General features: G+C 30.8%; 2 protein-coding genes across 2 annotated transcripts; one reads left to right on the forward strand and one right to left on the reverse strand.

The window, feature by feature from the left end:
• Positions 1–6,155: 6,155 nt before the first annotated feature.
• On the reverse strand, positions 6,156–7,828 carry LOC111421403 (exosome complex component Rrp45). The gene is made up of 6 exons (XM_023054546.2): positions 7,714–7,828; positions 7,566–7,660; positions 7,071–7,514; positions 6,801–7,022; positions 6,424–6,746; positions 6,156–6,337 (listed from the first exon to the last, which is right to left on the reverse strand). The coding sequence occupies exons 1-6, from the start codon at positions 7,786–7,788 to the stop codon at positions 6,246–6,248; spliced, it is 1,251 nt and encodes a 416-aa protein (XP_022910314.2). The 5' UTR covers positions 7,789–7,828; the 3' UTR covers positions 6,156–6,245.
• A 190-nt stretch (positions 7,829–8,018) lies between these two features.
• On the forward strand, positions 8,019–8,834 carry LOC111421402 (ribosomal protein L21). The gene is made up of 2 exons (XM_023054545.2): positions 8,019–8,081; positions 8,290–8,834. Exon 2 carries the CDS (start codon positions 8,303–8,305, stop codon positions 8,780–8,782), a length of 480 nt encoding a protein of 159 aa, XP_022910313.1. The 5' UTR covers positions 8,019–8,081; positions 8,290–8,302; the 3' UTR covers positions 8,783–8,834.
• Positions 8,835–15,092: the final 6,258 nt, after the last annotated feature.

Consider the following 15,092-nt stretch of genomic DNA (forward strand, 5'->3'; position numbering starts at 1 on the left):
CATCAGTCCCCTCAACACTGCATCCATTTCTTCCAGTGTTATCTGTTCTCCTCCTTGTATCCCTCGCTCTCCCTCTCCCAGTTTTCTCTCTTCCACCCCACCCAACAATCCCATGACGAAGGTTCTCCCTTCAGTCATTTGTATATCTCTGCTGACTTCCTCTCTTCCCTTCCTTATCCTCTTTAAGTATCTCAACAAGTATAAAATTTACAATAAATGTTCAAATATTTCCCCACCCACGTCAATACATTTATTAACCCTTCTGCTAAAACTTTCTTTACATCTTAAAAGGTTTTCTTGGCTACTAGATATTTCTGCATGCATTTCTTATCCGCTCTTTCATGTTTTCTGGCGTAGTCGGTACTTCGCGATAAACATTATCCTTAAGGACGCCCCACAAAAAAAAATCAAGAGGTGTTAATTCAGGTGATCTGGCAGGTCAGGAAATTGGACCTCCCCTTCCAATCCATCGCCCAGCTTAATCCCAATCTAAAACTTCACGTGCGATATATGAAAAATGTGCTCGACACCCATCATTTTGCAGTCACATATTTTGTTTTTCTTCCTTGCTCAAATCTACAAGTAACGTTGGTAAGACGTTATCTAAAAATTTCGGTACTTCTCCCCATTCAACATACAATTAATAAAGTATGGACCGATCAATTTATCACCAAATATGCCACACCAAACATTAACCGACCAAGGTCATTGATCTTCTACTTCACGCAACCATCTGGGATTTTTAACGATCGAATAGTGCATGTTATGTCTATTGACTTGTCCTTTGTAGTAGACTCATCCGAGAATAGCACGTTACCAAAGAAATTGACGTCCAACTGCATTCGTTGTTGTATATAAAATATTAATCGATTTCCAAAATCACCTCCATAAAGCTGTTGATGCAATGAAATACTTGTTGCCAGGGCCGCCGCCTATGGGTGTGCAGGGTCTTCACCGCACAGGGGCGGTTAATTGAAGGCGGTCAATTTCAAGCTGAATTAACTGTATATACAAATACAATTAAAGGACTATTTAAGATATTATACTTACAGAAAATAAAATTTAAAAAAAAAACCTTACCTAAAGACTTAAATATACACCCAAACGCATTCTAATAACACTTCACTAATCAAACAAATAATACGATAAAAAAACCCTAAGCTTGCGGCTCGATACACTCCAATACTAGACTAAACAAATGAAATAATACAAATAAAATCTAACAAAGATTATGTATATATTTTTTTCTAAATTTTATTGCTTAGTCCTTAGTGCATTTCGGAATAAAAAGTTCTTCAGTTCACCTTTCATTATAGTATCGTAAAGACCGAATTATTGCTAAGTGAAGTTCAAATTTGTATTTGTTTCCGTATAAGTAAATAGAAATCCTCAAAAGTGCTCTTGTGTCCATTATCTTAATAGTAATTCTGAAATTGTAAGTATTTATAGTTATGTAATTAAGTATTTCTATTAATTATTCTTGAATATTAAATATAAAATAAATACACTCGTTCCGAGTTTTAAAGACCATTAAATAACATGTTGTGGCTTTGTAGATGTCAGAAAAAAAAAGCCAACAACTTTATCAGTGGCTCACTGCAGAAAAAGAAAAGCCAAACAATTACAAATTGATCAAGAGTTGGCTGGTTCGTTAAATAAATGTTTGGCACATAAAAAAAAACAAAAAGTTTCAACTCAAACTGATGCTCCTCTAATATCAGAGCAATCCGAACAAATAGGAAAAGTAGATAAGAAAGTAGATACGCAAGAAACAGAAGTTTGAACAAACAGTTGAAGATGAAAGAAATATAGCTTTTAGTTCTAATATATCCATGCTATCAATGTCTACTTTAAGTTTTGATGCAAACGATGCAGGTTCTGGGCCAAAAATTCTATCTATTAAAACAAGAGATATATTAGTAGAAAATTCTCCTTGTCAAATAATTAAATATAATTTTCCAAAAGATGGTTCGGGTCGTAAATTTTCTGAAACGTATTATATCAGGACACTTTCAAATGGAGAAAAAATTAACAGAAATTATTTGCTATACTCAATATCAAACCGTTCTGTTTTTTGCTATTATTATAAATTATTTGATAATGCGTTAAATTCAAAACTTAATAGTGAGTTAGGTTGTAATGATTGGCAACACTTATCACAAATACTAAAAAAACACGAAACAACTGCTATACACTTTAAAAACAGTACAAAATACTACGATTGATGCAATAGAGCAAAGATTATATACTACCGAAAATAATATTGGCAATTTGTTATAGAACGTCTAATATATTTAATTTAGTATTTATCCCAACAATGTATAGCTATTAGAGGTTCATCAAAAAAATTATATAACGTGATGGCTGAACATTTACGTCGTATTCAAACCTCTGACAAAAAGAATATTGCGCATTACTTAGGAGATGGTATACAAAATAAAATAATTTATTTAATGGCCGAAAGCATAAAAAAATAGATTTTGGAAATGGTTCACAGCGCAAAATATTATTCGATAATTATCGATACTACCCCAAATATAAGCCATATCGATCAATTGACCATTGTTATTAGATTTGTGTATCACAATAAAAATACAGGAGAAATTCATGAACATTTCTTGGGGTTTTGTGCAGTTGAAAGTACTACTGGACAAGGACTATATGAACGATGCGGCTAAGATATCATTTGAAACAATAAAATGATGCAAGATCCGTCATATAACATGAAAATCGTTCTAGAATCCATCGAGCAAATTACACTATATCTAAAGGACTATCGGACAGATGACAAATTTGAATTAATTGTGAATTCTGCAAAGAACATAGCTGAAAGTTTAGATGTGGAACCTACATTTCCAGATGTTCGGAGAAGAAAAAAGAAAAAACAATTTGAATATGAGTCACATGATGAGCCGATCCTTACTAACAAAGACAATTTAAAATTCAATTTCTTTTTTGCCATATTAGATACCACCTTGTCCTCTATCACTGAACGATTAACAGTCATCTATGAGTCAAGAGCGCTTAACAGATTTATCGATAATATCCATAGAAAATGATATTATGGATAGCATAGATATAGGTGAATTAGTTAAAAATGTTGCAAGCATAAAAGCAAGACGAGTAAATAATATGTGTTAATTTATTTTAACATACATTTTATAATTTACTTAATAAAGAATATTTCTTATATATTTTCCTTCTTTAACTTTTGTGGGAGGGGGCGGCGTTTTTAAGTTTGCACACAGGCGGCTGATGAGCACGCGGTGGCACTGCTTGTTGCGCTTTAATATTCTTAAAATGCTGGTCTTCGATATTCCGTCCAGGTCCAGTCGTCGAGTGCTAACTTAAGGATTTACCTCAACGCTAGCTAATACCGCAATTTCCTTTTCTTCCGTAGTTACTGTTGCTCACCGAGTCCTTTTTCTTGATTCCACATTTCCAGTGATCAGGAAAACGTTCTCGATACAAAGCTATACTATCAGCAACTTTTCTGCCACTTTCTCCATAAATAAAAATCATTTCGACTTTGTCTGCCACACTTAGAGTATCCATGATTTAAACTAAGTTAGTTTAAACACTTTGCCTTAATGTAAAACGATGGAATAAATTCAGAATTTGTTGCCAAGCAGTTTTTATGCAAATTTAGTTTTACCTGTTACATTTTAAAACAATTCAACCAGTTAAGTTTCTGATAGCGATATTCTGAAAATGTTGACATAAGCAGTTCCACGAACTCTTGTTTTTTATGCGTTATTCTATTATCTAATTAACAAAGGCGGAGAAATGTCGGAATCATTTAGACCTCTTTCCAAAGGGATTTCTGACGAGCCAGGTTGCCCGATGTACCTCTTCTGGATTTTTTTTTGTTGAGCATTCTTAAATAGTATTCTAAGAATTAAGAACTAAAAACAATGTGTCGAAGTGGGTAGGAAAATGTTTAAAAATTCATAAATCTAATTTGTTCTTGCTTCATTATAAACGTTAGTTAATTGTTTCTGAAAAAGTTTCAATTTTTTTCAAAAGATGTTTTGCCGTTGTACTGGCAAAACCACACAGTAACATTTCCTAATTTTTTTGAATTACTTTACTTTTATCCACAGATTCAGATTTTACAATAAAAATATACAGGTGTTTCACGTAACTGGTTCGTTAGAACTTTTTCAGGGTCCACTATTCGTAGAGATTTGAAATTTTGGTAGTATGGGTTGTTCATTCGGAACTTTCGATCTAAAATAATTTCAAGATGGCCACCACTTCCGGTCTACCGGAAGTAGACCATAACTTCGTTATTGTAAATGGAATGCTATAGTTTTTATTGCACCTTTTAATTGTACGTAAAAAAATATGTTGACTTTCATAAAAGTTATTGGTACCTAGCGTTTTTCGTTTTCGAATTATTTTGGTTTTAAGCTTTTTTGGTAAATTTCAACATGCTCTTTAAAACTCCATATTTGAGCCAACGTTCATTCAAAAAAGATCTACGTTGACACGATTACTCTTCAGATGTTGTCAAATAGATTGTCATTTGTTGTATCGGAGTATCCTATACAGAGTGGTCAAAAATTGTATTACTGTTTCTCCATATTCAATGGCGAGAAAGTCGAAAATTTTAAATGGAACGCTCCATATTTTTTTAGCCTATCAGAAAGAGAATTTAATTCTCTACAAATTATTTATAAACATTCCCATATCTATTTATTGTAGTTTGTCTCATATTCGTAAATTTATCAAACCTGCCAAATGCAGGTTTTTTCATTAGAAAGCTATGGAATTTTGACAGTTTTATATCCTTGTTTGTATTATTGTTGTCATTGGTATATATTATTGAATGTAATAAACTTTTGGACAGGACGCGTAGAACATTTAATGAGAGATGTCTAACAAACCTAACGCCCATCACAAGGAAAATTTTCAAAAAATTGATAAAGAATTTCTTAGTTCTGGATATATCGAGACCAAAAGAAATCGCATATTTCCGGTCATCAGTGATGAAGACAACGAAATAAATATTTTATCGTATTTTATTGCATTTCCAAATTCAATTTAATAACAAATTTATATTTTTATTCAAATCTAATTTTTGTCATTAACTTTTTGTTTCTGTTTGTTGTTTTTGGTAAGTAAAAGCTAGTAAACTAAAAGATTATCAATCGTAGTTAATAGTACAAATAGTAATAGAAATAAATTAAACAAAAAACTGTCAAAATGTCATGGCCTTCTAATAAAAATACAAACTGTTTCCTGCATGTTTTGATAAATTTACGAATATGAGAGAAACATATTCGAAACATACAATAAATAGATATAGGAATGTTTATAGATAAATTGTAGAGAATTAAATTCCCTTTCGTGTAGGCTAATAAAATATGGGGCGTTCCATTTAAAATTTTCGACTTTCTCCCCATTGAATATGGAGAAACGGTAATTCAATTTTTGACCAGCCTGTATAAGATACTCTGATACAATATATGACAATCTATTTGAGAGCATCTGAAGAGTAATTGTGCCAATTTAGAGCTTTTTTGAATGAACGTTGGCTGGGATATAGGGTTTTAAAGAGGATGGTGAAATTTGCCAAAAAAACCTTAAAATCAAAATAACTCGAAAACGAAAAACGCTAGGTACCAATAACTTTTATGAAAGTCAACATATTTTTTTTACGTACAATTAAAAGGTGCAATAAAAATTATAGCATTCCATTTAAAATAACGAAGTTATAGTCTACTTCCGGTAGACCGGAAGTGGCAGCCATCTTGAAAATATTTTAGATCGAAAGTTCCGACTGAACAACCCATACTACCAAAATTTCAAAACTGTACGAATACTGGAACCTAAAAAAGTTCTAACGAACCAGTTACGTGAGACACCTGTATAGGGTGCCATTTAAAAAAATTGGTTGGGACCTTTAAAATAAGGTCAAGGTTAAAAAATAATATCGATTCCCCTTCGCACAGAAGAACTTTCATCTGATTCATTTTGATGTAAAATGAACCGTTTTCGAGATAATCGCTTGTCTCATGTTAAATGGACCAGCCTGTATAACTTATTTTTGTATGAAGAATTTGAATATGTAATAAAAACCATAGAATTCCATTTAAAATAACAGTGAAAGTGAATAATTATGTATATAAATTAAAAAAAAAATCATAAAATAAATTTCGCCACAAACATTTGTTGTTTTATATTAAAACAGTGTATAATACAACAGTAAAGAATTAGAATTGTAATTGCTTAATCAGATTTTAATATTTTTTCTTTCTTCGTTCCTTCTTTTGAGTTGGATTTAGAATTACCACATTTTCTTCTTCGCTATCACCAAGCTCCATCTTTTCGTCTATAAATTCATCAAATTACATAACATTTCATTTTTATTAATTCAGTGAATCAAAAAATTTAAATAAAAAAGACTATAATATTTACCTTTTCGTTGATTTTTATTCTTTTTAACATTTTTAACTGATACTTGCGGAGTTTCTTGTTCCTCATCACTACTAACAACCCAATCATTCTTTTCATCATCACAAGGTATCAAAGCAACAGCATTTTTACCCAATTTTTCAAAGTTTGTTGTTTCAGAATATTTATTATCATCATTGTTAGATCTTCTTCGTTTTTTAGCCCTCTTCTTTTTGTTTACTGACCACTTATCTAAACATTTAGTTAATTCTTCGTTTGCCAATGTTGGTAAAACGTTTGTGTCATTATAAAGAGTTTGATTAAATCCAATATGTTGTTTAGATTTCCTAAAAATCAAAAAAATAAATAAATTTCTTTTATGTTCAAGTTTAGAGCACAACCTTTTTATAGAATCTTCCTCAATGCTTTTCTTAATGTAATCAATAATCTCTTTAGCCCTTTTTGAAGCACTATTTGTTGTTTTCATGATAGATTCAATACCAATTGGGGCATTTCCACCTAAATGGACTCCACAAAGTTCTTTATAAGCATTTAAGGATAATGATAATTGTGCTTGAGATACATTTTCTTCCAATAAAGTTGGATCTGCTAAAATTATCTCGCTAAAAAGAAAATATTAAAATGTTATTATTATTTTATGGGTATTTTACCCATTATTAAAAACCCCGTATGAAATACAAATGGGATAATGATGAATCACAGTAGGAATGGGATCTCGTTGAGCAAAATTATGCACAATAAACTCTTCCCCTTCACAAGTTACATCAGGTCTTCGAAAGTGAGTTAATGCACTTAATGCAGCAACTGAGGCAGCATCCAAAATATTCCCCTCATGATTTAAAACATTTATATCCACTCGAAAAGACCAAACTTTTTCATTTACTTTAATGCACAAAGATTCCAAATCCACCGCTTTTGAATCTTTTAATCCTTTCTCTAAGAGTCTGTTTAATTGAACAGATAAATCCGATTGGCGATTAGGTTCGAAATGAGGCGCAGCTAAAGGATTTAATTCCAAATTTATATTGAGTAGGCCTTCGCTGGGACGTGACGCTTTTGGTTGTTGGATTTCGCACGATACTTGAGCTAAAATTCTAAAATTTTAATGGTAATGAATAAATATACTCGTATTTTTAAATAATTACTTCGTCTCGCCTAAAGTTACATGGCAGGAGCCCCAATCTTTCCCAAATTCGATTTTTATTGCGCGAAATTCTTCAAATGCTCTTCCATCTAATCTCTTAACAGAAAAAAAAGTAAGTAAATTAAATTAAAGAAGCTAATAGAAATTACTTTATGTTCCGATAAGTTTTTTAAAACAAACTTCTTTTCGCAATTTGAAACTAAAGTTTCTCTTATTTTAGACATGTTTTAATTTTTCTTAGGTTATGTCAAATGTCAAATTCTTTCAAATTATAGATAAACCTAAAAAAAATAAATCCCTAAAATATAAATATTTATTTTTAAATATATTAGTATATTAATAAATATGTGTTAATGATTAGATTTAAAATTTAATTTATTAACGAGTAATCCCTTTTAAAATTAATAATTTAATTTAAATAAAATATTAAGATACAATTTACTAAAGAGGGCGCCACAACCTAAACAAAAGTCGGCCATTTCTTTTCCGTCAACGATTTCACGTTGTCAATTCAACGGTAAGTTTTTCTCAATAAATGATTGTTTAATCAATAACAAATAAACAAATTTAATACTAAATTAACTTAAAAACCTATCCCCAACTTAAATCGATACTTACTAATAATTTTTAACTTGTCTAATTACATTTTTCCAACACGCGGTAAACATAACCTCAATCAAAAAAAAATCTAACCTCACTAATATTAATTTTTAATTATTTTTCAGGTTTTAATTCAACATGACGAACTCAAAAGGTTATAGACGTGGTACGAGAGATTTATTCTCACGTCGTTTCCGTAAACATGGAGTAATCCCACTTTCCACGTATATGAGAACGTACAAAGTGGGCGACATTGTTGATATAAAAGGTAATGGGGCCATCCAAAAAGGTATGCCACATAAGGTGTACCATGGAAAAACCGGAAGAGTATTCAACGTCACGGCTCACGCCTTAGGGGTCATTGTAAATAAGCGCGTTCGAGGAAAAATCATCCCAAAGAGGATTAACATCCGTATTGAGCATGTTAGGCACTCGCAGTGTCGTCAAGACTTCTTGCAACGTGTCAAACAAAACGAGAAGTTGCGTAAAGAAGCTAAAGAAAAGGGTGAGAGGATTTGCTTGAAGAGACAACCGGCTCAACCAAGACCTGCTCATATTGTTAGTGGTAAAGAGGATCCTGTCTGGTTGGCTCCTATACAATATGAGTTCATTGCTTAAGTTTTATAAAATAACTTTAAAAAAATAAAATTCTTAAAAAAATTTTGGTTTTTATTGTCTGAACGTTATTAATTTAGTTAAGTTATTATTATTTAAGAAGGTGTAGGGATATTTTTTATTATTTTGACATATATAGACAATTAGAGTCAAATATGCATGAATAAATTGTTTTAGAACAGTTTATTAAATGAAATATGTAATTGATATGGGGTAAAGCACATAAACATAACAAATTTTTAGTTCCTGCAGTAACTTTCTATATATTGTCACCTAAGAATTATTTTGAACCAAGTTCCTTACATCTACTATGCAATAATTTGGATTTAAAAGTTTACAGATTGTTTTTCTTTCATGGTTGTGACTAGGGGCTATGCCTATTCATGTTAAGATATTATTACAGGTAAAAATATTATTAAGAAAGACTTCTCTTACACTTGTCACATGGTATATATAGCACAGCAAAAAAGTACAAAATTCATACAGAAATTAGACTGAAAAAAGGACAATATAAAAATACAATACAATTAATGGGAGCTGACTAGGCTTTTTTTTGAAAAATGTTTAAGAGTCAAATAATTTCAAAATGAAATAGATAATAAAAAAGTTTTGAGGAAATAACCTTTGTGAACATCTGTATAGTATTGATCCCGTGTTTGCATATTTTTAAAAGTGATGTTAAATGATTTCTTATGATAACATTGCACTGTTTGCCAAATTTTATCTTTCTAAGACAAACCATACTGAAAATATTTAAGAAAATGTTTAAAAATTTTTTATCTTTGAAATGACAATCAAAGTGTCAAATATGTAGGTACTAGAGATGGAATGGATAGTAATTTTGCGAAAAGCCGGATATTGGGCATCCCCTTCGGAAAATTTCTTTCGAAATTTTCATACTCCTATTCTAAGAAGTGCATAAAATTCGTATAAAATTTTAAAACTTAATCTGCGAAAATTGCAAAATTCGAAAAAATTATCGATCATTTCAAAAATTTATTTTTCAAAAACTAAAAATGATTATTCAAAACGGGTTGTTGCATTAAAAAGAGGATACTTTAATTAATAATTGGTGATATTCCCACAAGGATCCTTCAAGAAATTAATTTTATAGCAAATTTTGAAAATTATCGATGAAAATTGCAACATCGAAAATTTTATCAAAACTTCAAATGTTGTTTTCTCAAAAACTAAAAGTTATTTTTCAAAATGGAGCAGTTTATTAGAAAGAGGACACTTTTATTAACACTTTGGGAAATTTTCATACTCATATTCCAAGAACTGGACTTTATACGAATTTTTAAAACTGAATCAGCGAAAATTGCAAAATTCGCAAAAATTATCGATTATTCCAAAAATTTATTTTTCAAAAACTAAAAGTGATTTTTCAAAACGGCTTTTTGCATTAAAAAGAGGATACTTTAATTAATAATTGGTGATATTTCCACAAGGATCGTTCAAGAAATTAATTTTATAGCGAATTTTGAAAATTATCGATGAAAATTGCACCGAAAATTTTATCAAAACTTCAAATATTGTTTTCTCAAAAACTAAAGATTATTTTTCAAATTGTGTTGGTTCATTGGAAAGAGGACACTCTTATTAACACTTCGGGAAATTTTCAAACTCACATTCCAAGAATTGGATTTTATACGAATTTTTAAAATTTAATTGGCGAAAATTGCAAAATTCAAAAAAATTATCGATCATTTCAAAAACTAAAAGTGATTTTTCAAAACGGCTTTTTGCATTAAAAAGAGGATACTTTAATTAATAATTGGTTATATTTCCACAAGGATCCTTCAAGAAATTAATTTTATGGCGAATTTTGAAAATTATCGATGAAAATTGCAACATCGAAAATTTTATCAAAACTTCAAATATTGTTTTCTCAAAAACAAAAAGTTATTTTTCAAAACGTGTTGGTTCATTGGAAAGGGGACACTCTTATTAACATTTTCTGAAATTTTCATACTCATATTCCAAGAACTGGATTTTATACATATTTCTAAAACTTAATCGACGAAAATTGCAAAATTCGAAAAAATTGTCGATTATTTTAAAAATTTATTTCTCCAGGACTAAAAGTGATTTATCAAAACGACTTGTTACATTAAAAAGAGGATACTTTAATTAATAATGGAAAGTGATAACGGCGACAGTTCTGCTAGTAATGAATGTGATGATGAATTACAAGCGAAGAGAAGGTAACTAGACGAAACTGCAACAAAAGATTTTATATATCGTATTGGGATTGTTACAATGACGTTGCTAATAATAAATAAAGTTGTATTAAACGAAAAAAGTCTTATTGGTGTTGAACTTGATTATTATCTCCAGTGTCCAACTCCTAAGAGATACTAATTCCTGTGAATGGTGGAGTACTAAGTAATAGGTTTTTAATATCCGGCCGAATTTTAGAAAATTTTAGAATTTATCAGATTTCTAATTGCAGAAATACACTTATTTAACTTCTTGGCCAAGCTCAGCACATGAGCCTCCCACGTTAGTCTGAAATCAAGCATCACTTCAAGATATTTAACAGGCTGAGTGAGATTTGGTAGAATGACTCAATCTTGGACGCGTTCATCGCAAGAGTATTAGTTTCAAACCAAGATAAGAGTATGTATTGTAATTAGGGCGGGTATTTATAATTGCTGTATAATTCGCATAAAGTATAACTTTCGAGCTTTGCGGCAGGCAGCTACACATGTCATTAATAAATACCAAAAATTTGTATTATATCAGAAGTCTTGTTGTTGAAAGAAATATACTGAGACTTAAGCAGTAGAATGCTACAATGATGAGCTTTTCATTTTACAATAATAACTAATGGTCAAATTGTTTTCAAGGCTTTTGACAAAATTGGCTTTTTGAAATGCCAACGTTGTAAAATACCATTGATGGAAATTTAATATCTAATATAGTACAATGATGAAATTATTTCAATAAATTTAACTTTTGAATAAGGAACTTTATTGCAGGTAAATTTTTATGCAAATTTTTTTAAATCAAAAAAATCTACATTTCATCTGCATGTAACAAACTTTGTTGTAGTCGTCCTAATGGTACCAGGTTTTTTAGTATGACACTGGACTAAAAATTTCGGTAAAACGTATTTCTTTCTAGAAGACTATGCACAATATCTACTCTCAATATCTCTTACGTTGACCAGTGGGTGTGCAATGCGTATTCAGCAAATTGAGATTTGACACGCAATTTTTTGATTTTGTCTAAAACATAGAAAATAAAAGAAAATTTAATTATTAATCTTTACTTTAATTATCAATACTATGAAAAAGAGACTACAAAATAAAATATAAAATAAGGCATATAAAACAAATAGAACGTAAGTAATTTGTACAATCGTTAAATAATATCACCCACAAAGGGTTACAAGTCATCGTTGCAACCATGATATCGACCAACGATGATACTCCTCAACTCGGTACTTCTTTCCTTTTCTGGTTCTTCACTGAACTCCAACTCATGATCGAACTCACTCCTCTTTTAGAACTGGAACTCTTTCTTGAATTGTTCATAGTACGTTGAAGAAAAAAAAATACAACTCGTCTAAACCAATAATAGTGCAAGGTTTAAGCGATAATGATCATACTCGAAGATTAGAATTTAGCAGAGGGTATCTACAAAAATCTGAAAACGATGCTGATTTTGCTAGGAAAGTACTTTGGACAGATGAAACACGGTTTATCAATTGTGGAGTGTTCAATAGGCACAATTATCATTATTGGTCTATTAAAATCCACATTTGGTAAATCAAAGGAGATTTCAAAGTCTATTAATATATTATTAATTACATATATATTAATTATTAATATACATTAAAGTTTAACGTTTGGTGTGGTTTGCTTGGTACTTACCTTTATTTACATCTTTGTTGTGTTTTTGAGTGTTTGTCTTTTTCATTTTCGATAATCATTTAAAGTCCATTTATCTTTGATAATAATTTAACTGGTGACAGATACTTAAGGCTACTAACAAACAAAATTATGCCTGCTATCACACAAGTTGTTAACCCCGAAAGCATCCAAAATATTTAGTTTCAGCAAGAAGGCAGCCCATAATACTAGTGATGCACAATTTTTTTTTAGGAGAAAACTTTAACGAAAAAGTGATTACAAATCATGGAACAGTGGCTTGCGAGATCACCCGATCTTACCCCTCTTGACTTTTTTATCTGTGGGGTGCCACTAAGAACGAAATATTTAATTTTGAACCACGAGAGACTCATCAAACACATTGCGTAGGGTTTGTAAATCTGTTAGAACGAGGTGCCACAAATGTCTGGTATAGCACCAGCATAAAGTTAATGTTTTAATACATAAGTTAATGTGTTAATGTTTATATCTCTGGTATAAATAACGATTTATTAGGCATGTTATACATGATTGAAAAGCTCTTTTTATGGACTATTTAACTAATCAAAAATCTAATATAGCCACCATAAGAAAAAACAGAAGGCAGCGCTAATAACTTAGAAACAAATGAATATCGATAGTTTCTGTTCAGACCAAAAGGCTAGTCTTAAAAAAGTGTCTTAACAATGTAAAAGTTTAAAGGCAGCAAATTTTAGTTTTTTTCTGGACATACTGTACAGGTGTAAAAAATTTCGATGGGTTTGCAGGGTATCTCAGTTATTATGAAAGATAGAAAGTTGCGGCTTTCGCGAACCTGAGCTACTTTTTTGTGAAACTTACAATGGCGCAAACCAAATTTTCATAGCCCTTTTCGTTTTTGATATACAGGGAGTGTTTGAAATTTACGATTTTCAGACACCTCCTGTATCTCGGCTTTCCGGAAACTTAGTAAAAAAGTAAAAACGGGTTCTAATAGATTTTTTCACGTGGAATCCCATGGTGCACGTAGAATTTTTCTAGTCATCACGGTTCTTGAGTTATAAACACAACTCAAATACTAAATACTCAACTTCTAAAATACTTAACTCTTTATAACTCAAAAACCGTGATGACTAGAAAAATTCTACGTGCACCATTGGATTCTACGTGAAAAAATCTATTAGAATCCGATTTTACGTTTCCGGATAGCCGGGATACAGGAGGTGTCTGAAAATCGTAAATTTTGAAACACTTCCTGTATATCAAAAACGAAGAGGGCTATGAAAATTTGGTTTGCGCCATTGTAAGTTTCACAAAAAAGTAGCTCAGGTTCGCGAAAGCCGCAACTTTCTATCTTTCATAATAACTGAGATACCCTGCAAACCCATCGAAATTTGGACACCCTGTATATTGTTGTTGTTGGAATCATTAAAATTAGTGATGGAACGGATAGTGATTTTGCGAAAAGCCGGTTATCAGGCACATCTATCTGGCCTACATTGCCACATTATTGCGATATTTGAATAAAAATGAAATTAATAAGATATGTCAACTTATTTGGATCCAAAATACAAAATGAACTTTTTTGATGCTGATTTAACTAACGAAGCAACTCTAAAAAAAGAATACTTTAATTAATAATTGGTGATATTCCCACAAGGATCCTTCAAGAAATTAATTTTATAGCAAATTTTGAAAATTATCGATGAAAATTGCAACATTGAAAATTTTATCAAAACTTCAAATGTTGTTTTCTCAAAAACTAAAAGTTATTTTTCAAAATGGGGTAGTTTATTAGAAAGAGGACACTTTTATTAACACTTTGGGAAATTTTCATACTCATATTCCAAGAACTGGATTTTATACGAATTTTTAAAACTTAATCGGCGAAAATTGCAAAATTCGAAAAAATTGATGATTATTACAAAAATTTATTTCTCAAGAACTAAAAGTGATTCTTCAAAACGGCTATTTGCATTAAGAAGAGGATGCTTTAATTAATAATCGAAAGTGATAACAGCGATAGTTCTGTTCTGTTAGTAATGAATGTGATGATGAATTATAAGCGAAGAGAAGGAAACTAGACGAAACTGGAACAAGAGATTTTATATATCGTATTGGAATTGTTACAATGTGGTTGCTAAAGACAAACCTGATATAAATAAAGTTGTATTAAATGAAAAAAGTTCTTTTGCGGTTGAACTTGATTATTATCTGCAGTGTCCAACGCCTAAAAGAAATACTAATTCCTGTGAATGATGGAGTACTACGCAATAGGTTTTTAACCCTTTATGTCCCAAGAAGTCAAAAATTTTGAAACTTTGTGACAGAATTAAAACGTTATCAAAATACACACAGTAAAGGCCGTTGGAATCAATTTTAGCAAAATATGTAATCCCCCTATTTTCGCTTAATCTAAGTTTCAAAAAAGATGCTAATTCAAAAATTCCTGGAAG

The sequence above is a fragment of the Onthophagus taurus genome, chromosome 11, assembly GCF_036711975.1.
Source record: "Onthophagus taurus isolate NC chromosome 11, IU_Otau_3.0, whole genome shotgun sequence".
Classification (NCBI taxonomy): Eukaryota; Metazoa; Arthropoda; class Insecta; order Coleoptera; family Scarabaeidae; genus Onthophagus; species Onthophagus taurus.